The sequence below is a fragment of the Alexandromys fortis genome, unplaced genomic scaffold (genome assembly GCF_014885135.2).
Source record: "Alexandromys fortis isolate MF-2015 unplaced genomic scaffold, M_Fortis_MF-2015_v1.1 scaffold_424, whole genome shotgun sequence".
In the NCBI taxonomy this organism is placed as follows: Eukaryota; Metazoa; Chordata; class Mammalia; order Rodentia; family Cricetidae; genus Alexandromys; species Alexandromys fortis.
Window position 1 is genome coordinate 163,889 of NW_026068307.1, and position 24,227 is coordinate 188,115.

Sequence of the window (24,227 nt, forward strand, 5' to 3'; positions counted from 1 at the left end):
CTCATTGGGACCTTGGGAGCTCAGTCCAGTGCTCCAGTGTGGGTCTCTGTCTCTATCTCCATCCATCACCAGATGAAGGTTCTATGGTGATATGGAAGATATTCGTCAGTAATGCTATAGGATAGGGTCAGTTCAGGTTCCCTATCCTCAGCTTCCCAAGGGACTAACTGGGGACATTGCCTTGGGCTCCCGGGAGCCACTCAAGGTTCAAGTCTCTTGCCAACACTAAGGTGGCTCTTTTAACTAAGATATGTGCTTCCCTGCTCCCCTATCCAACCTTCCTTTATCCCAATCTTCCTGTTTCCCCAAGTTTCCCCAATCCTCCCCTTCTTACTTTTCTCTCCCTGTTTTTGTTTTGAGACAGGGTTTCTCTGTGGCTGTGGAGTCTGTCCTGGAACTAGCTCTGTAGACCAGGCTGGTCTCGAACTCACAGACATCCTCCTGCCTCTGCCTCCCGAGTGCTGGGATTAAAGGCATGCGCCACCATCGCCCGGCTAGCTGGGGTATAGATCTAAACAGAGAATCTTCAACAAAGAAATGTCAAATGTTGGGGAAGCACTTGAGGAAATGTTCAACATGTTTAGCCATCATGAACAAGGAGGGGACACTGAGGCTGGCACTCAGAGGTCCCCAACACAAAATAACTCTGAGATTCCTTACACCTGTCAGAATGACTAACATTAAAACTTGTGCAGCTGTGTTGAAAGTCAATATGTCAGTTTCTCAGAAATGGGGAACTTCTACCTCAAGATCTACCTATATCAACCTCGGGCTTATACCCAAAGGACAGTCCACCCTATCACAATGCTACTTTCTCAACTATGTTCATAGCATCATTATACATAATAGCCAGAAACTGGAAACATACTAGATGGTCCTCGAACAAAGAGTGGATAAAGAAATTGTGGTACATTTACTCAGCTATTAAAATATGACATCATGAAATAATACTCAGCCATTAAAAATGACATCATGAAATTTCTGGACAAATGGATAGAACTAGAAAAATTCATCCTGAGTGAGGTAACCAAGATCTCAAAAGACAAACATGGTATGTACTCACTTGTAAGTGAATATTATCTGTAAAGGAGAACCATGATACAATCCATGGGTAAGCAAAATAACAAGGAGAGTTCCCTGGGATGGGGAAAAGAATAGACACTGTGGTTGAAGGTGAGGCTTAAGTGGGACAGGAACAGAAGGGGTCAAAAGTAGGGAGGGTGTAGAGAAGAGAGTAGGGGGAGAGACAGCTGAATTTGGGAGGCATCTCAGGGACAAGAAAGACACCTATCACAATAGAAATTTCCTGGAATCTATCAAGGTGAACCTAACAATGGGAGATACAAAATCTGAACTGACAATCTCCAAAAATCAGATAAGATTTACAATGGAGAGACTGGGACATCAATCATTCCTCAAAACCTCCAGCCTACAGTTTGTCTTGACTATAAGATATGATAGGGTATAGATGGAACAGAAATAGGGAAGTGGTCAAGCAATGACTAGTCCAGGTTATGACCCACACCATGCAAGGGAGCCACCACCTTGACACTGCTTGGAAGAGCATGATCCAGAGGATGGATATTCCAGAGACCAAGGGAAAAACCACATGTGACTGTGAAAAATTAATGAAATGATTACCAACACTATTCTGCTATACTCATAGATTGGTGCCTAGCCCAATTGTTGTCAGAGAGGATTCATAAAACTGCTAATGGAAACAAATGAAGAGACTCTCAGTCAAACATTAGGCAGACTCAGGGAATCCTGTAGAAGGGCGGAGGAAGGATTGTAGATTTCAGAGGAATCATGAACACTACAAGAAAAGCCAAAGAATCAATGTAAGCTGATAAGGGCTCACAAAGTCTTAACTGAAAAGCAGAGAGCCTGCATTTCGCTGACCTAGGCCTTCTGTATATGCTACAGTTACGTAACTTGGTCTTCTTGTAGGATTCTGAAAAGTGGGATGGCATTAGTCTCTCACACTTTTATTGGCTTTTGGGACACTCTTCCTCATATTGAGTTGCCTCACCAACTTGATATGCCTTGTTTTATTGATATCCATGGGAAACCTGCCCTCCACTGAATAGAAATGGAGACCTGGATAAGGGACCCGGGGAAAATGTAGGTAGGGATTGGAGGGAGAGGAAGGAAGGAAAACAACAGTATGGTGGAATGCTGATGCCTATCATGGTTGATAATAGAGAAATACTTGCCTGCTTAAGTAATATTGATTCACAGAGACATCCTGTTCTCATAAGGGAATTCATTCACAAAGTCCTGGACTCTGTGAGATTGTGGAGATTGTGGGCATCTTCTCCTAGGAAGGACAAAGTGTGTATGACAAAATGTAAATGGCTTGTGATTACAGGGAAAGTCATTGGGACTGAAATGCTTAAACTCTGAATCTATTTCTCAAAGCATATTAATATGGATTGGATTGATGAATCAGTATTATTAATATCCCAACAGCAATATTGGTCCTGTCCTAGGAGTTAGACATTTATTTAATGTGTGATCAAACTTTTCTGTTCCAAAGTGTTGACCCAATTATGGCAGACACATGTGTTGACAGTGGCAATAGCAGGGGAATATGTGGGTCAACTTTACAAATTTAAAGCTGATTTTTGCATGCATGATGATTATTAAATATCTTTAGTCAATGAGAATTAATATTAGTCCGATCATTCCTTTCATCGATAGTTAACCACAGGTTTTGAGTAAGTCTTTAGGTTACCCGTTCCTGTCTTCTCATTCCAAGACAGCCTCCTGCTCCTTCAGAGATTCTGAACCAGCTCAACTCTGAACCAGATCAACCGTAGACATGACACTGTGACTTACACAGTAATAGATGACAGACTACTCATATTAGGCTTCTGAGCTCCATTTAGGAAGTATCAGGCACTGTGTCTACTTTGTCTTCAAACTTCTGTTAATGTTTGGCAGTTTCCACCCAGTTCTTTCATGCTCATGTCCAGAGTTCTGCAATACCCATGGGAAAATATGAGTAAAAATCCTTGTATGACACATTTAATGTGCTTTGAGAATTCCTCAGTTCAGCCACAATCTTCTGTAGTTGAACATGGGAGTAGACAATTTGGAAAAGATGCCTTTGTCATTTCATTATCTGGCTTCTCGTTAAGCCCAGTCCTAGGAACACAATTACCTGTTCCTGCTGACAACAGGTAGAGGATGAGCAAACTGCAGTTTATGCTGAGAACTTGTGTGCTCAGTGACAGTGAACAATAGAATATTATTATGGTACTGTGGGGTAGGAGGACATCACTGTATCTACAAACATAATTTCTGAATTTTACACATGAATGAGGAAGAGCATTCCTTAGATCAAAGCAGAAACCTGTTTGACATAGAAAGGTAAAGGTTTTCTGAGTTAGTCAGTGGGATAGTGAGTTCCAAGTCCTAAATGCATTCCTTGTTCCATTATTGCACCTTTGCAGACAGAGCTCTCCCATCCCACTGAAAACAGTATCACTATATCCATGTTTGTTAATGTGACCCACATGTCAATGGTTCATGGAACATCTGATTCTCCTCAGAGTCAACCATAAGAATGATGCTGTGAAGATGCATTGACCATCCTGCCCCCATCAGATACTAGCATAGAACACTGGAGACTGCATTCATCCATTCATTACCAGTGGTCTGTCGACACATAGGAGGTATCAGCTCTGTATTTTTGAGACAATTTCCCCAAATATATTTCCCATGATCCTGAGCCCAAAATATTCTTAACCTATAATAATGAGTGGTTCATGACCTAGTTTCCTATCCAGTGGCAATAGGCAAATTCCAATTTGGCTCATATATCATAATTTGACCTCATGTATTGATTGTATTAAACAAAGAATTTCTCAAGTATTGAGACAGCACAGGAATCTCACATTCAACTACTCCACAGTCTCTGAATGTAATGAGGTTAGCAATGGAATCCACGGAGGAAATCAGTCAGTGCACAACTTTCTTATCAACTTCTGCTGTTTTATTTCCCAGGCATTGGTGAATGAATCTACAGTGCCACCTGCTGGTTTGGAAAATCAGCTATTACAAGTTTGTGTATGAGCTCACATAGTACCCAAACTATAACTCTAACATCTGTCTTCAGTGTCCTAAGGTGATGTTGAGTAGATAATTCAAGGATGAATGGTGAGGTGTGCATAGCTGCTTTCCAGACCTCCAAGAAAATCAGTCTTTTCTTTAGGTTTTATGGGATCTATCTGTAGCAGCCACCTCTGATGATGAAGTTGATACACAGCTCAATTGATGAAGGGAGTCTACAAGCACTCCACCTTGCCAAAATCCAAACACACTATACAACAATGGTGACCACCAGGTATCCAATGGCCTGTGAGAGTTGATGCTGTATCAGTATAGGTTCACATTTTCTTAAGAATTGAGACTGTAGGACAGGTTTCTGAGAACATGAAGAAAGTAAACATGGGATTATGGAATAATGTATGATTTCAGAACCTAACTCAATTAGCAAGTACATATATTTATTGGCTTAATGATTTTTGAGGAAAGTGCTTTAGTAACACCAACTTATAGGAATTACACTTATGTGGCTGTGCATTTTTATCCATAGTTTACATTCTAAGATACCGGATTCTGTTCAACTACAAAGCCAGACTTAACTATATACCTGAGGTTAAGTAACATTTAAGAGCATGAAAATATTTTTGTTTAACCAGACTTTATTTACTTACCTCTTACCTGTCAAATTCTATTTTTCATTTATTGAAAGCTACCGTGAGCAGTCTTTAATAATCCAGAAGTGTTTTTATAAAGCATAATCACACCTTTCAGTTTTTATTATTTTATTAAGGATCATTCTTGTCAGTGGAGATGGTCATTGTTGAAGAGACTGTCACAGTATGATGTACATGGGGGCTTCTTCAATGAGCATTATATTATTTATGTGTGTAATATGAAAAAATGAAAAACTATAGTACTGTGATAAGTCAGAAAATAAACACTCAGATGACTATTTATGAGCAAGTCTCCAGTCTAATATTCTCTGTCATCTCAGACTCAAGGCAGTTTCCTGCTCCTCCAGGGTTTCTGACACACTCAGAATGTGGTTGCAATACTGTGTCTTGCACAGTAATAGACTGCTGACTCATCAGATGTCAGGCTGCTGATCTCCACGTAGACTGTGCTGGAGGATTCGTCTGCAGTCAGTGTGGCCTTGCCCTGGAACTTCGGATTGTAGTCAGTTTCACCATTTCCAGGATAAATATGTCCAGTCCACTCCAGGCCCTGTCCAGGCCTTTGCTGTATCCAGTTAATATAGTAGCTGGTAAAGGTGCAGTCTGAAGCCTTGCTGGACAACTTCACTGAGGCCCCAGGCCTTACCAGCTCAGCCCCAGACTGCTGCAGCTGGACTTGAGAATGGTCACCTGTGGAGACAAAGGCAGAGTGTCCATGTCACCTGAGTGTATGGACTCTCCTCAAGTCTGGAATTGGAGATCCCATTACCTGTAGCTGTTGTCACTAGCAAGAGGATAATCCAGCTCCATTCCATGGTGAGAACCTGTGTGCTCAATGACAATGGAGAATACACTGATCATGTGTTGTTCTAGGGTGTGGACATCCCTGTATTTACCACCATAGATAAACATGTTTTGCATATTTGAGAGAGGGTACTCCTCAGGTAAAGACCTCATTCATCTTGAGAAAAAAGATTTAGAGGACCTTGAGTCAGGCAGCAGGATGATAAGATACAAAGTCCTAATCCTGTCTGAGAAAATGCATCCCATACTATTTCCTCAAGTGCAGACCATACCTTGTGGATTTAACATTATGACCTATACTCTCAATTCACAAGGATACTTCAAACAGAGATATTTCCTCCTGTGGGTGAAAAAAGATTTATTTAAGATGGCTATGGTGATAAAAAATTTAAAACTCCTAAATTATAGCAATTTTCACTTTTCTTTCATATACATGAAGTGATTAAAAGCATTTCCAGCAGTTTGCATGCTAAAAAAACTTACCCAAATGACCAAAACTAAAAATGTCTCAGAAATACTTGCACACAAATATTACTAGAATATTATCTATAATAAATAAGTTATATGTCTTTCTACAAATGTTTCATCAAGAAACATGTTATATATACAATATAGCAGAATTCATTCATCAGAAAAGTATTAGGAACTTACATCACTTTTAGGAAAATGAATGCAATTGGTGAGAACATTATTAAGTAAATTAAGATCATCTCAGAAACAGATATTATATAAGATTCTCATTTGTACTCTTTAGATTTAGCATTGTGAGAAATGATTATGTTTGCACATATGTAATGATATAGAACTGAAAATGTCTAATGGAATAAAATTGGCAAATTGGAATGAGAGGAGGAAGAAAAGGATAAATGATAGATGGAGTTTATGGGTAAATATGTTCAGTGCACATTCCATTCCCCAGTATGGCTCTCTTGCTCTGCTTATGACCTCCCTCCAAACATATTGATCTCTTTAGATTTATTAATGAATAACTAATTAAGTCTAATTAATGGACTAATTAATTAGGTTAATTAGTGATATACACATGGATGGGGTAGGGGTTATCCACTAGCTTAGTAACCTCTAAGTGGCCCACCTTTAATGTAAGTGATACCCACTTCCTAAGCAGTATTGCTATCCCAACAGCTCCTCATTTTGGAGTGCTCCATGGGGAGTCTTGTGTTGTAAATCTTTTGAAACACACTTCATTTAATAGTGGTGGCAGGGCACACATGAACGAGGGCCTGTGTGAAAAATGTATCAGGCAACTTATGTACTTCAATTCTCTTCTTCTAAAATGTGGCTCTTAGAAATCAAACTAATCTTGTTGGGTTTGTCAGGAGGAATTTTTACCTTCTCAGCCTTTTCAGACATTTTCATGCTGTAATTTTGACTGACATGATTTTGTGGAGGTCTTGTTCTGGTAACTACAGCAGCTACGAGTTCATTTAAGCAATGAGAATATTTTAATCCCTGTAGATACAATTTCATGCCTTTCAAACTCATCCTCTGAATCTTAAATTCTTTCTTTTCCCAGTTTAATGATGGTCCTTAATTTCTGGGTAGGCTATGGTATCAAGGATGATATCAGTAACTTTTCTATAGCTCAGTACACGGTCACACATTTTCAGCAATTTGACCAGTTGTGAATGTCTGCATTGATCATCATACATCACAGAAACATCTGTGATCAAAGCTGAGAGCAACACTAATTTATATAAGCATAAGTTTATATAGTTTAGTATATAGACTTGGTATAAACCTAAGTATTTATTAGGTAGTTTTAAAATATGACCATTAGCAGTACAACTAGGATCTATTTGGGCTATGTCAATCCTATTAAAGGGATTTTAAGCATATTTTCATGGGAGCAAGTGTTTCCTTTGGAACAGGACACAGAAACAACTAGAAAACAGTTGGTCACCATGTAAAAGTCAGGCACTGGTGGGTACATCCTGCCTGGAAGGAAATATTATAGGCAGCAAAGTCTGGCACTGTATGATATCATTGGTGCCTTTTCTCTCACAGCAGACTGCATAGACTCACTTATACAAGCAAATAATGTCAGAAGAAAGAATTTTCTTTTAAGTTCAAAGATGGTTTCTCCATGTACTCCAAAAAGGTCCTTACCTATCAAGGAAATGCAGATTAAAATAACTTTAAGCTTTCATTTTACCCCAGTTAGAATAACAAAAATGAAGAAGACAAATACAGGCTTGGATATGGTGATGGGTAATTCTTATTCATTTATGACGGGAATATAAACTAGTACAGTTTCTTGGGAAATAATTGTGGAGATTTCTTCAAAAGATAAGAAATAGAACTGTGATATAGACCAACTATATCCCTTCTAAGCTTATACCCAAATAGCTCTACATATTATTACAGAGGTACTTGCACATCCATGTTCATTGCTGCTGTTTTGACAATAATTGAGAAAATGGAAACAACATAGATGTTCAACAACAAATAGATCAAATTTGAGGCATATAGACAATGGAATTCTACTCAATGGCAAAACATTAATAATGGACACCACAGGCAAGTGGATAGAATTACAAAAGATATTTAATTGGAAAATTATATTGAATGATATATTATATTGAATGATCACCCAAATAAAAAGAGACAAATGCTTCATATTCTATCTCATATATGGTTCCAAGATTAGAATGTATGGCTTTTTGTGTTTAACTTCTAAAAGACTAGAAAAGGTCTATTAGGGTTTCTGTTATTAAGGGATTGGTTACGATTAAATATAGATCAATTAAAAGAATTAGAAACAACTACTAGAGACACAGGGATTCAAACATTAAGTGGTATTGGAAAATAGAGAAGTGATGGTTTGGGGTAGGGTCAAAAATTCAACAGTTATAAGAAATCTGTATTGAAATCTAGAATCTTGCAATGTAAGTAAGAGATTATTATAAAGAACTTAGAATGTATGTGGCATCACAAAAATAAATGTTCAAGATATTGGAAGGAAAGAAAGCAATGTATGGAATGAAAAGGTATTGTGATGTTATTTCTATAATTAAAAGTCTGGAAATAATGAACAGTTCATAGTTGTCTAGTTTTATGTTGGGGATTTTCTTCATGTGGATGGAATAATTTAGTGCTCAGATTATGGAGTGTTTTTATGGATCTGCTGTTACTCTATTTTTATCAAATTTGGAAAACAAATAAAATTCCATGACAAATAGGAGATATGCAGATAATACTTGTAGTTTAATTATTACTACCATAAAAGTGATCTGCTTCTGATTAAGTTCTATGGTTCTGTGAGATATACACAGGCAGAAAGCTAAACAGAAAGTATGTGGATGGTTTTTACATCTTATTTTCATTACTCAATCCTTGAACACAGTAGCTGAGTGGTTGAACAGTTTTCCTCATCAAAGACACAACGTACTGAACATCTCACCATTGAGTACTTGACATCTTTCTATGAGTTAATGATGAGAGAAATCCCATGCATGCTGAAAACCATATGTGGTGCTGACATTGCTCTTGGTTAGACACACACACACAAAACTTTAGACCTTATTTGTAAGAAGAATTTAAAATTTGAAAAAATTGAGAGTCATATGTATAATTGACTCTAAGGAAAACAGTGTCTTCCAGACACAATAGAAATGATGCACATAAGAATACAGAGAGTCTGTGACATCATGGACAGGGCCTGCACAGGGTAAAGCCCTGGGCTTAATATACTTTTGCTTATACACTATGTTTTCTAATCATGTATTTTTATTTTTGCTTTCTTTTAACATCTGTGTGGGTGTGTTACTTGTGATGTAAAAAAAATCTCTTTTTTGTCTATTTATAGAAAGAAAATGTCAGGGCATCATAGTTTCTCATTTCTGGCTAATATGAATAATGCTGTTATGAACATAGATGAGCACACACCCTTGGGGTATAGCCATGTCAGAGAGTAAACTCAAGAAAGGAAACCACAGAGGACTCAGAGTAGCAACCACAACAACCTCATCTCTGTACTACACTTTCTTGGCTCTGTTGTGCCCCATGCTGATTTTGAGATACCAGGCAGGTTCATTTGTCATGGCTTACACTGAACTTGCACAGCCTCGATAGCACATTGACATACCCCTGAATCTTCAGTGTTCACAAATATCAGGCACACAGAGAAGGCAATTTGTTTTTCTGGAGATACTGATTGGATGTTTCAGAGATTGACTTTAAGTTGTTCCTACATTATCATCAATGTCCTGCTCAATTTCAGGCTCTTCCCTGGTGGCAACTGGATTCAGCTCTTGCAGTATGCAGTTGAAAGTTGGTGTCACATGGAGAGAACAGGGTATGAATTGCCTTATCAAGCTACACCTGAGGAAGAGCACCTGATGTCAGAATTGAATCCTTTTTGGTAATAGATATATCTCTGTATACAGATTTATCTATCCCTCTATAACTTTCCAAGTCCAGGGACCTTCAATTCCTGGACAGAATATGGGTTAGTAAAGCTTTAAAGGAGTTACATGTTTCCAAAGTGTGATTACACATATTAAAACAAAAATATGTGCTACAGAAAGTAAGGCTATTCTTGTATTTTGTACATGAAATTTGGGATTATGTATTGTATCATATAATTTTTCAAGAGAGAAGCAGCTGAGACTCATCAGATGCATGGTTTCTCATCTTTCACTAGTCAGAATTGATATAATGTTCTGTGGATTGTCATCTCAGAGGGAAACACACTCAGGGAAAAAAAGCACTTCCCATTATAGAGGAAAAAATCTCCCTAATGTTCAGAGTTCTGGTAAGCTTATCTTGGCATTCCTAAAATCTATGTTTCTGGGTAATGTGTACAAAGAGCACTTCATACTCCAGTGTGAGAAGATGCAGATGGCTATCATGGGTGGCAATGTAAAAGAGTGGTGTCAGAGGTCCTTCTTTCTCTGTGTTTCTTTCACTGGTTAATGAATGAAGAACTACTTTGAATGTATAGCAGAGAAGAATTGAGGTGGCCCATGGATGTCACGAGCCATTTCCCCCCTAAAATTACAGGAACCATCACCCTAGGGAGTCTGCAGAGAACCCCACAACCATAATTATGTTCTATTGACAAAATCTGCCCCACACCCAATTAACTGTTAATCTGTTAGCAGAACCCGCCTCACATTCCAGCTATCCAGGGAACCAGGTGTGGCAACTTGTGACTTCCTGGCCTACCACCTGGCCTACGTGACCTCGAACACGTGGCAAGAATCCAGTTGCCCTGCCCCCCCATTCCTTACCATATATAAACTGTAACCCGTCCCTAATAAATGGAGGCTTTGACAAATCTGCTTGGCCTCCTTCTTCTGTCTTAGCTCATTCCCTTCCAGGTAGCGCCCCTCCGAGACCCTGGAATAACTGATTGCAGGGTGGGTTACAAATCCCTAGACTGAGTAACCCACCAACGCAATCGACACATGGAAAGCTAGGCTGAATGCTGGGAGAAAGATTGGCAGAGTCGGGGAGATGCCAAGGAGACAGCATCAGGGATACAGGTGCTGAACCTTTGCTGGTAGGTCACAACCTCGTGGTGATGCACAGATTAATGGAAATGGGTTAAACTAAATTATAAGAGTTAGCCAATAAGTAGCCTCCTCCTCCAAATTGGCATGCCAACGTGGTGCACTAAATCCATGTAAAACCTTACAGGGCCTGAAAATGAATTCTAGACACAAAAATACAGAGTTGTGGGCACATATTTCGAGATTACACAAAAGCCATTGCCCCGGTTTGAGCAGATTCCATAGCTCAGACAAGCTGTCTGTGCCCTTAACAAAAGCCAGGATGTCTTGCTCCTAGCTTCTTTTGTTAAAGTGTGGATTACCTGAGAAGAGGTGTTGACTGAAACTGGTCAGGATGTTTGGGGCTTCTTTCCTTATGCAATTTGGAGGTTGTCCTATAGAGATGCTAATTCAGGGACTACCTGACTGCTAGATGTGGACATGACCAGAGCCCAGGCACCTGGATGCCTAGGCAACAGCCTTTGTGTGTTCCCTCTCATTTTGTGTGGGTATATAAGATGTTTGGACAATAAAGGATGATTCTGGCCTTTTCCATGATGACCGTGTAAGCTTTGTCTGATTATCCCTCGTGACTCCATTCCAGTCTAATTAGAGAATCTGTGTTGGACCCACACGGGCTCCGACACAGAGTTTAATACAGCTTCTTGCTGTTTGCTGGTGGCATGCCGCAGCTACTTTAAGAGAGGTTTTCCTGATTCAGTTATAGCAGAAAAAAAAACCACACTGTTTTGAAATGCCGGTTTTCTGGGCCATCCTGCTAGCACAATATCTGACTCTTTCAGGCAGGAGGTCCGGCTACATAGCATTTGGAAGGGATTAGTGAGCAGAATGCTGTGGCATGGTGGGTACATGGAATGACTCTGTGCCTGATAATGGAGCTATGATATGGCTCAGAGGTTCAAGTGGCTCCATATATAGTAATTGTGCAGCTTAAGTTTTAGAATGCAGATGGCTATCATGGGTGGCAATGTAGAAGAGTGGTGTCAGAGGTCCTTCTGTCTCTGTATTTCTTTCACTGGTTAATGAATGAAGAACTACTTTGGACCTATAGCCAAGCAGAATTGAGGTGGGCATGGAAAGCTAGGCTGAATGCTGGGAGAAAAATTGGCAGAGTCACGGAAATGCCAAAGAGACACATCAGGGATACAGGTGCTGAACCTTTGCTGGTAGGTCACAACCTTGTGGTGATGCACAAATTAATGGAAATGGGTTAAACTAAGTTGTAAGAGTTAGCCAGTAAGTAGCTCGAGATAATGGACCAAACAGTGATTTAATGAATATGGTTTCTGTGTGATTATGGTCTAAGCTAGCCAGGTAGGAACCAACAAGCAGCCTCCTCCTCCAAATTGACGTGCCAACATGGTGCACTAAATCCATGTAAAACCTTACAGGGCCTGAAAAGGAATTCTAGACACAAAAATACAGAGTTTAACACAGTTTTTTGCTGTTTGCTGGTGGCATGCTGCAGCTGCTTTAAGAGAGGTTTCCCTGATACAGTCATAGCAGAAAGAAAAGTTACACTGTGTTGAAATGCTGGCTTTCTGGGCCATCCTGCTAGCACAATCTCTGACTCTTTCAGGCAGGAGGTCCAGATACAGAGCATTTAGATGGGGTTTGTGAGCACAATGCTGCAGCTTGCTTAATGGCTACATGGAATGATTCTGCTCTGTGCCTGAGAATGGGGCTGTGGCATGGCTCAGAGGTTCAAGAGGCTCCACCATGCTGGACTGTGCTGGTAAGCATATATATATATATGACTGGACCATCCAATATATAATTAAAAATATATAATCATCAATAATAGTCAAACTTGTAGTCATGTTATCTAGGTTTTGCAAATACATAGAGATATATTTCAGTTAGTTAGATATTCTTCAAATCTTTCAGAGAACTTCAGAATATAGCATTTAAAATGTTCAAAACTTAGGGCTTTTCTTGACAATGAGACATATCTGCTCCTGGAATCACCAATTACTTCAAGAGGAAACTAGGCATTGCAGAGGTTCCCTGTGGAGTTGTTTAGCCATTTGGGCTAAAAACTGCTTTTTCCCAGACTGCTTAACTGGACATGGAGAACCCAAAGAGAAATGACTGCTAAACTTGCCTAAAGTTGAGGTGGTCCTTTGGAGTTCCTGCTAAATGAAAGAGGATACAAAAGAAAGTGACTGGCAAACTGCCAATATAGGCAGGACTGTCTTTGAAATTTCCTGCTTTGTGGAAAAATCTGCTCTATATTATGGATGTGTATGCTGAAGATAATAACCCAACAGTACAAAAGAACTTTGGGTGATTTTCCAGGCAACAAGAAGTCTCTGTCGATTATAGTTTTGGAAGTTGCTTACAATGTACTTTCTGTTTTCTTAGGTAATATTATAGTCTTCTGGATTTTTTGATGGAGTTGTAGAATTTATAGTTATAGTTGAAGTTTCCTTAGTTATGATAAAAGATAAAATAAATATAAATATTTAACGGTAACACTTGCTTGATAACTGTTTTATTATATTTAATTATGTTATGTTAAAGTTAAAGCCTTTCTGTTTTCGTTTAAACCAAAAAGGGGAAATGGTGTCAAAGTCCTTCTGACTATGTGTTTTTTTTATTTGTTAATGAATAAAGAACTGCTTTGGACCTATAGCAGGGCAGAACTTAAGTAGACATGGAAAACTAGGCTGAATGCTAGAAGAAAGAAAGATGGAGTCAGGGAGATTGACTCACATATTCATACACATTGGTTTAGTTAGTATTCATGTATCTCAGGTGTAGGATAAACATGTTAAAATGTGTTTCAGGGGGGCTCTGAGATGTTCATTCATCTCCAAGAAAAGTTACAGACAAGCTCTGCACCCCATTTCTCTGGGAAAATATGATTCATCAGCATCCAGATTTACTATTCTTGGAACATCCAGACTGGAAAATCAAAGAGAATATTTGTGGTGCTTTATCAGTATTGTTCCCATATCATTCTTCTCATAGGGATGGAATTCCTGGTGTGAAAATTAAATCACTGAAAATCCTCAAAAACTAAATCTAAGACATCAATGTGCAATTATATGGAAAAACACACAACAAAGAGATGTTACATTGATCTGCAAAAAGCAGATGGATTGTTAAGAAACTTTGTGGTTCTAAGAAAGCATGGAGTATAGTATACAGACACTGTCCTTTGTTCAAAGTGTTAGCTCAAACAAGAAGATATGTTTGCTCATACATTAGAATTGCAAAAATGACTTGTTCTAATACAACAAGTGAAGAAATACCCTACACTACTCTAGTGAAAATGAAGCCTGTTCTGAAATCACAGAGGAAAGTGTCCTTGGAAGACCAGTGTCATCACAGATGAAAGACCATAATATAGTAGATATGATCTCTGGTGCCATGAGAAGTTTCCATTGATGATGACATGGCTCTTCAATACTTATCTCTTTACTTATATTCACTCTATGGTTATCATCAGATGGTTAGACTGAGTCCTCTTACATCAGTAGAAAATGTCAAGACTCTTTCAGTAGAATTCTCTAGCACCCATCTTTGAGTTACAGTCCTGTAACCATTCAGACAGATATTCCCACTGTATGTGCAGAAACTATATGAGTAAAAACTTCTTGCAGAACACTTTTCCTGCATTTCCCAGGCTTCTCAGTTCAGGCTCAAATTGCTGTACCTGAACCTGGGAATAGACACTTGTGGAAAGCATGCTGTTGTCATTTGTGTCTCTGACTTCTGGCTCAAACCTGGATCTAGGAATTCACTTACTTATAGCTGCTGCCACCAGATGGAGAAAGATCCAATGCCAGTCCATGCTGAGAACCTTTGTTTTCAGAGACAGTGAGCAGGAGAGTACTAATGTGGTGCTGTGGAGTAGGTAAACATCACTATATACACAAACATGAACTCTGCAATTTGCACATCAATGAGAAAAGGCATTCTTTAGATCAAAAGAGTAATCTGTTTGAGACAGACCAAGAAACATTTCTCAGTGTTAGTAAGAGGGTCGTGCGTTCCAAGTTCTAAATCTGTCTGGGGAAATGAATTCCCATTTCCTACACAGGCACCTGTGCAGAAAGAGCTCTCCCATACCACTGAGAACAATATCAATACCCCCAGGCTTGTTTGTTAATGTGACTCACATGTCAATGGACCATGGGACATCTGATCCTCCTCAGATTCAACCATAAAGGTGATACTGAGAAGGTGCATCGAACATTTTTCCCCCATCTGACACCAGGACACTAATCATCTCTGTGAACAACTTTCTTATTGATTTATCTTTTAAATCAATCTTTTCTCATTTTGTGTACCGATCCCAGTTCCTTCTCCCTTCTTCCTCCTGCTTCCCCCATCTTCCATCTGTCCCATTTCCCTCCCATTCCTCAGAGTGTAAGGCTTCCTATAGGTAATCAATAATGTCTGACACATCCTTTTGAGTCAGGAACAAGGCCTTCCCCCATATCTAGGCAGGGCAAGGTATGTCTATCACATGATTTTATACAGCCATTTTCTTCTTAGGAATTGTTGGATCTACAGTGTCACCAGAAATTCAAAGAATCCACTAATATAAGTTTGCCAAAGGGTTCACAGTGCTGCACCTATGGCACTCACAGCTGTCTTTATTGTCTAAGGTGATATTGAGTAGATGTCTCAATGATGAATTGTGAGCTGTGTATTAGTTGTTTTACAGATCTCCATGAAACCCATTCTTTAGTGTTGTTAACTGATGGATGGTGACTACAAGTACTCTACCAGGCAAAAGTCCAAACACTCTGTAGAATAAAAATAGCCACCAAATAACAAATGGCCTGTGAAAGTTAATAATGTATCACTATAGATCCATGTTCTCTAAAGGCTTAAGAGTGTGTCACAGCATTCAGAGACTAGGAAGGAAGTAATTATGGGACAAAAGAATAATGTGTGATCTCAAAGCCTTCCTCAATTAGCATATACATACATTGATTTGATTAATAATTCTTATGAAAAATATTTTAATAATACTCTTGAACATCTCAGAGGAATTATACTTTTGTGGCAGTGCATATTGATACATATTCTATTGTCTAAGAGTCTTGAACTTCTGCTGGACCACACAGTCAGAATTAACTCAACACCAGAGAGGTTATGTGACACTGATGACTATGAAATGATTTTTGTTGTCATAGTCATATTTTAGTTTGATAAAGGCTATTCCAAAAATCCCAGCCTCTTGGAATCCAGCGATTTGGACCATAGTACATAATCACAGTTTTCACTTTTTAGTATACCATTAAGGAAGAAATGTAGCAGTATAGGTGGTTAGTGGTGAACATATTACCAAGGCATGGTGTGTACTAGGGCAGTCTAAATCAGCATCACTTTAATAACAGGTTCTAAGGTTTATAAAAATCATGTGAAACTCTGTAAAGTGACAGACAAAAGATTACTCAGGAAAATTATTTTTCTGAAAGTCTTTAAGCCAATATTCTCTGTCATTTCAGTCCCAGAGCAACTTCTTGCTCCTCCAGGCTTTCTGACATGCTCAGGTTGTGATTGCAACACTGTGCCTTGCACAGTAATAGACTGTTGAGTCCTCAGATGTCAGTCTGCTGAGTTCCATGTAGGCTTTGCTGGAGAATTTGTCTGCAGACAGTGCAGCCTTGCCCTGGAACTTCTGAGCATAGTCAGTACTACCACTTACAGGATAAATCCTTATCAATCCACTCCAGTCCCTGACCAGGCCTCTGCTTCACCCAGTTCGTAGTATAGTCAGTGAAATTCTAGCCTGAATTCTTGCAGGAGAGCTTCACTGAGAACCCTGTTTTCCTTAGTTCAGATCCAGACTGCAGCAGCTGGACTTGGGATTTGACATCTGCTGAGACAAAGGCAGAGTAGGTATCATTGTGACCTCTGTCCTGTTCCTTATTAGGGTTTTGAACTTGAAGGGCTTTTATCTGTAATTACTGACCATAAGGGAGAGAATGATCCAGCTCCAATTCATGGTGAAGACCTTGTATGTTCAGTGACTATGGAGAGGATGCTGATCATATCTTTTCCTGGCCCTTGGATAGTGCTGTATTTACCACAGTAGATTCTAGTAATTTGCATATTCATGAGCAGGGAAATTTTTAGAGTAGCACCTTGTCCAGCTAAAAAAGAAGGAGGTAGAGGTGACATGGGTCAGACAGTACTATGTTGAAGTCTATGTCATAATTCCTCTGATGAAATGTTTGTCATACACCTTCCCTAAGGCATGGGCAGAGCCTTTGAATGTAAAATCAGGGTCTAAGTTTTTAAATTATTTCCACTTTGTGACAGGTATTCAGATGGATTTACAGAAGGTTGCAACTGAGAATTTCAAAACCTGCTAAGTTATGAGAATTTAAAACCTCTTTCAATATTGATAACCATTTCCTTTATACTAGGTTTTATACTTAAAACTGACTGAAATAATCAAAGGTAAATATACTTCAGAAATATTGTTATTTTTATTACTTTATTTTATTTTAAATATTATTGTAAAAATATTTAGAAGTCAATGTTCATTGCAGCAATATACAATAGCTAAATTATGGAAATAAACATGTCTGTCAGCATGACTGTATCAAGAAGATATTGTTATATATTGTTTATCAAGAAGATATTGATATATATACATATATATACATACACACACATATATATATGTATATGTATATATGTATATATATATATATATAAAACATAGTAGAAGTTTTTTATCTGGAAGGAATAAAGAAATTACATCACTATTTGGAAAATAAATGCAACTAGAGATAACCATGTTAATTAAAAATATCTTTGAAACACAGACATGACCCCCATACAATAAACACAGTTATTATTATCTTTATACACATAAGTCTGTCTTTCGCTAGTATATAGGGAACTCCAAAATCCTTCCCATGAAAATGATTATATTTTACTCATCAGGTACCAAATGGCAATAAATGCAAAGGTTGGTTTGGGTCCTCAGGATTCATTCCCCATCTGAGTTTTAATGTATTACTATATATGATCTTATCTTTAGTGGTGATAACAGGGCATACATGACAAAAGGGGTATGTGTGATCATCACAGGACAACTTATGAAAATCAATTCTTGTATTCTACAATGTGGACCCAAGGGATTAAACTGATATTGCTAAGCTTGCCAGTAGGCTCCTATGCTCATAATCTCTCATGCTGTTATTATGGCTGGCCTGATTTATGAAAGTTTGTTGGTAACTGTAGCTGCTCTGACTTCATGTATACAATCACCATTTCAAGCCCTGAAAATAGTGTTTATTGTCTATCCACCTCATATTCTTAGTATTATATTCTTTCCAGTCCCTCTTTACTAGGGCTATGTCATCCATAGCCGTGGACTTTTGAACATGCTTATTGGGATAAATATTGCCTATGTCACAAGTCACAAATATTTGAAAAAGCATATGTTCAGTACATAAAAGACAGGCTGTCTTGGGTATATCTTCCTGGAAGGCAGATATTGTGGACTAGAAGGTCTGGTACTATGTATCATCCCTGAAATATTTTCTCTTTATGCAGGCTGCATACCTATCGTCCTGCACTAGGAAACCTAGCCAGCAGGGAGAGTTGCCGGTGCAGTTCAAGGTTGGTTTCTCTATGTTCTGCAACCAAACTCTTTAGTTAACAGTGAAATGTTCATTAAAACTACTTCAATGCTATATTTTTATTTCAATGATTATAAGCAAGAAAAAATTGCAACAAATGCAGGCATGTGGTGTGGGACCATGGTCTGTATTCTGTCAATCATATTTTAAGTAAATGCTGATTGGCCAGTAGCCAGGCAGGAAGCATGGGCAGGACAACCAGACGGGAGGTAGAGGTGGGTCAATGACAACAGGAGAATTCTGGGAAGAGGACACAGTTGTTGCCCAGCCACAGAAGAAGCAAGTTGTGACTGCCCCACTGAATAAGGTATTGATCCATGTGGCTAACATAGACAAGAATAATGGGCTAATAAAAGTTATAAGAGTTAATAAGAAGTGTTAGGGCCCTTGAGTCTCAACATAGAAAACTATTTTACCTAACTGGACTGGTATAGAGGCACAAGGAATAACCAGACACAGCTTACACTGTCATCACGGAAGGGCATCTCAGGCTTCTCTTTTCCTGAAGATCAACCCACATTTATTCTCAAACATCTCTTAATCCCCTGCCCAAACCGGGTGGATACCTCATTAATATTCTCTTTCCAGGGAATGGGCAGCTAGGGACAGCACCTGCTATTAAGTCATCAGCTTCAGCAAACACCTCTCCCCAGGTGATCTACATTTATAACAAAAGAGAAGGAGCAGCACATCCCGGCTATTGTTGAGGCTGTCTGCAGTCTATGTGACCACCTCAGGTGGGTCTATGGTTTCGGAGCCTGGCTGCCACACCATAAAGAAATATGGGCCTACAATCCACTCTTTCTTATTAATTTTAATAAAACCTGTGCTTCTGCAACAAAACAGACAGATCACGTCTGGCTTGGGCAAAGTCCTCTTCATTTACTCAAATTTTCCCCTCTTTGGAACAGGCATTCATATATGTGAGCTCTTGTCTTAGGCATCTGTGGACAAGAAGCTTCAAACCCATCATTGACTGCTGATCTCTGTAAGGAAAAGAGATTAGTGGAGAGAAAATATACTTTCAGGCCCTGTGTCACATAGTCATGTGTTTTGTCAGGATATATCATAATACTTTATGAATAATTATGCTCCCAAAGGCTATAGTCTCCTATTTTAAAGGAGAGTAGAATAGCCTGAGTTGAAAATGTTTCTTTCGCTGGTACAGAACATCATTTAGAGCTAACATTCTCAGCATATGCATCAACTCTCAACATTCACCATAACAACCTCTCTTTCAGCAATTGCCAATTGCAACAATTCACATTCGTGATTTTTCTACATTATCGGTCAATACCGATTTTCCAATTTTTCCAATGATAACATAATTTCATATTTAGCCAGTCAGTACCAACTCTTGAATTATTCATAATTTCATATTTAGTTGGTCACTACAAACTCTCCAATTATTCATAATTTTATGTTCTTTTTCATAATTTCATATTATTTTCAGTCATTACTGTTATTCCTTGGAAACTACAGCTCCCAGACTTCTCCTGGATTACCGTCACCTGTGTGCGAACTGGCAGCACCCAGGTGAGGGTCATTCCTCCCAGATAACCTTGCGCCCCCCGTTAAAAGCGAGGGTCCACGAGGTTTCGCTCTCTTGGCCTTTTTCTCCCCCCACCCTTGTGTGTCTGCACATCCCATCCCTTCTTGTGTTCCCCTCTCCCCATTAAAGTGCACCCACTTGGGAGCCACATGTCCCGTCTCTTCCTTTTGCGTCTCGTCCATCCTGTGTTTGTCCACACACCCACGCCGCCGCCGTTTTAAAGGAATAATAATTACTGATGTATTTAGCACTGAAAGACCCTACAGACCCCCCCCCAAAACCTGCAGCTAGCCGGCTCTCATGAGAACATCCTGTTTGCTTGAGACCCTCAGGACCCTCTCAGGACCTGCAGCTAGCCACTCTCATGAGAACATCCCGTTCGAGTAGGAAAATAGGATGCCTATAGTCAGCACATGTGCCAAACTTAAAATATCAGCAGTTTACAAAAGAAACAACCCCCCCCCCAATGAAGGACCCCAGCTTAACTGTTGTAACATCATTTGACAAGGTTTTTGACAAACAAATGTAAGTGCAGAGTGAGGTCAGGGCCTCTGGCTGCAAAGCAGGATATTTATGAGGTCAGGGCCTCTGGCTGCAAAGAAGGATATTTATGACAGGATGTCTGTCGCCATGGATCTATGCTGGAGAAGGAAAAACCACTTATGCCCCCTGCCCCATTCTAATCAGACTAATAACCATGCATCTGTTTCTGTAATTTGCCTTTTGGCCGCCCTTTTCCTATAAAAAGACCTTCCCCCAGTCTGCAGGCACACAAGTCCTCCGAAAGACTTTGTCGCCTGCAGGTACCTGTGTTTACCCAATAAACCTCTTGCTATTTGCATCCATGTGGTCTCGGCCTGTTCCTTGGCTTCAGGGGAGTCTCCTCTCGAGGGAAGTCCTCTCGGAGGGTCTTTCAGCACCACTGGTCAGAATCAGATCTTTTCCATCACCTTATATGCAGTTGTAGATATCACATCATTACTGTTAGTAGTATAATACATTTGCTGTTATTGAATCCCATTTTCAGTCACTGTGCAGCTGTAAAACCCTTAGTATGTCCCCTTGTTAAGTGAAGAGGGGTTTTAGTCATTCTTTATTTTGAGTCTTTCTTTCCCTGAGGGGAAAGCTTAGATCTTAGTTCTTAGGTTTAATATTTTTTTTTTTTCAAAATGAGTTCAGTGTCTTATAAACCAAGAACACTCAAATTTTCAGTTTGTATCTTAGTTCTAAAGCAACAGCCAGCTGGAGACAATGCAGTCAGCTCATCTCAGCAGGATCTCCTTGTCCGAAGTCTCCCTGCAGCTAAGCAGGTCTCTGTGGGCTGGATTACCATTTCCTCCTGAAGCTCTTCTTATCCGTTTCTCCTGCTGGGTGGTTGTCAGCTAAGCTGTCCTCAAGTCAATTGTCCTTCTGCTGAATGCCCCAAATCAGTTGCTCCAGAAGCCATCTGGGTTGATTTCATCCTGTGAGAAAACACAGACATGCCCTTGACCCCATATTAGGATGGGATCGGGTCCTTTCCATATTCCACTGCAAGGGTCCTTTCACCTTGCTTTAGCAAATGTGGTTTTTGTACCATTATGCCAAAATCTGTCTGCAGCTGATCACTTGTGGACATTTGTACTTAGAAAGTTTAGCATAAACAATGCATGATTTAAGGCATTGTGTGGCATCTGAGGATACAACTCCCCTGTCTTTATATTTTGGAGCTGTGTTTTCAAGGAGCTATGTGCACACTCCACAATTCCTTGTCCTTGAAGATTATATGGAATAAAAGTCTTATGAACGATATTCCATTGAGTACAAAATTTTTGAAAAGCTTTGTTAACATATCCTGACCCGTCTTTATTACCTTCAGGGTTTCCATGCATGAAAAGCATTTTAAGCAATGAGTTATTACATGCTTGGCAGCTTCCTCTGTTTGTGCTGTGGCCATTATGAATCCTGAATGTGTATCAATTGTCACATGCACATATTTCAATTTTCCAAACTCAGTAATGTGGGTTACATCCATTTGCCATATATGGTTAGGAAGTAGTACTCAGGTATTTACCCCCAAATGAGGCACAGGTAGATATTGTGGGCATCTTTCACATTGCTTAACAATTTGACTAGCAGCTTCTCTGGTCAGCTTAAATTGCTTTCTTAAACTTAAGCTGTTTTGATGGTGCAAAGCATGTGAGTGCTGTGAAAGTTCAATCTGAGATAGGACAATTATTTTTGTAAGTTCACCAGCTAGAACATTACTTTCAGCTAAAAGACCAGGAAGACTTGAATGTGCTCTGATATGTCCCAGAAAACATGGTAACTTTCTCCATTGTTTGGCTTTCTGAATCTGCTGAAACAATATCTTAACTTGTTCATTACTAGTTCCTATATATGGCACTGTTTCTAAGATTTGTAATGCATCATAAATATACCTACTATCAATATATAGATTAAAAGCCTTATTAGCAAAATTCTTAAATATTAGAGCTACAGCCCACAGCTCAACTATTTGGGCTAAAGCTGGTTCTGTCTGTACCATGTGTCCTTCACCATTGACTACATAAGCAGCTTTTCCATTAGATGAGCCATCAGTGAAAATCAAAAAAACATCCTTTAAGGGATTCTTTGCTACAGTTTGAGGAAAAATGAATGAATGTTGTTGAATGAAATGCAGTACCTGGTCAGCTGGGAAATGATTATTAATCTGACCTTGAAATTGAGCAAATGTGATTGCCCATGAATCACCTATTTTGAAATAACCATTCAATTTACTACTTAGTGTAAGGAACATTTATTACAGCTGGTTCTTTGCCAAAATATTTTCTAGATTCTATTCTGCTCTTCTGTGCTAAGCATACTACTGCTTCAAAATAAGCAGTAAAAGTATTTAATACTTTTACTGGTGATACAGGCAGATGCAACCATAAAAGTGGTCCGTTCTGCCATAAGATTTCTGTAGGAGCCAGTCTTGTAGGTAAAATACATGCCTGCCACATTTGGCTGTAATCGATATAGCACACCTGCTGTTCCTATATAGCCTTCTCTTTCTGTGAGAGTGTCTGTCTGGCAGCTTCTGAAAGCTGCCTCCTAGAATTTGAATCACTGTCTTTTTTAAGTATTTTATTGAGAGGCTCGAGGGCTCCTGTAGGAAACCTTAAATAAGACCTTAGCCATTGTATATTTCCTAACAACCTTTGAAAGTCATCAAAAGTTTTTAAGTCATCCTTCCTAATTTCTATCTTCTGAGGCTTAATTTCTTTGGGTATATCATGTGACCTAGATATAGAAAAGGTGGGCGCCTTTGTACTTTCTCAGGAGCAATAATTAGCTCTGCATAGCTTAGGCTCTGTTTTTATTTTTATTTATTTATTTATTTATTTATTTATTTATTTATTTAGGATTTCTGTCTCTTCCCCACCACCGCCTCCCCTTTCCCTCCCCCTCCCCCAATCAAGTCCCCCTCCCTCATCAGCCCAAAGAGCAATCAGAGTTCCCTGCCCTGTGGGAAGTCCAAGGACCACCCACCTCCATGCAGGTCTAGTAAGGTGAGCATCCACGAAACTGCCTAGGTTCCCACGAAACCAATAGGTACAGTAGGATCAAAAACCCATTGCCATTGTTCTTGAGGTCTCAGTAGTCCCCATTGTCCGCTATGTTCAGTGAGACCTGTTTTAACCCAGGCTTTTTCAGACCCAGGCCAGCTGGCCTTGGTGAGTTCCCGATAGAACATCCCCCTTGTCTGAGTGTATGGGTGCACCCCTCACGGTCCTGGGTTCCTTGCTTGTGCTCTCTCTCCTTCTGCTTCTGATTTGGACCTTGAGATTTCAGTCCGGTGCTCCATTGTGGGTCTCTGTCTCTGTGTCCTTTCATCGCCTGAAAGTATCCTCATCTCTATGAGCCAGCAGAATGTCATCCATGTAATGAATAACAAAGACCTGTGGAAATTGATTTCTAACTTTTTGTATAGCTTAAGCTATGGATTTCTGGCACACACAAAGTGAGT

The 24,227-nt window shown here is 39.4% G+C and overlaps 1 gene segment (V, D, J or C); it reads right to left on the reverse strand.

Annotated features, from left to right (window-relative positions):
• Positions 1–5,088: 5,088 nt before the first annotated feature.
• Positions 5,089–5,542, reverse strand: LOC126495066 (Ig heavy chain V region 3-like). The segment is given in 2 exon segments: positions 5,089–5,417; positions 5,497–5,542. Coding segments are annotated over 2 exon segments (375 nt in total).
• Positions 5,543–24,227: the final 18,685 nt, after the last annotated feature.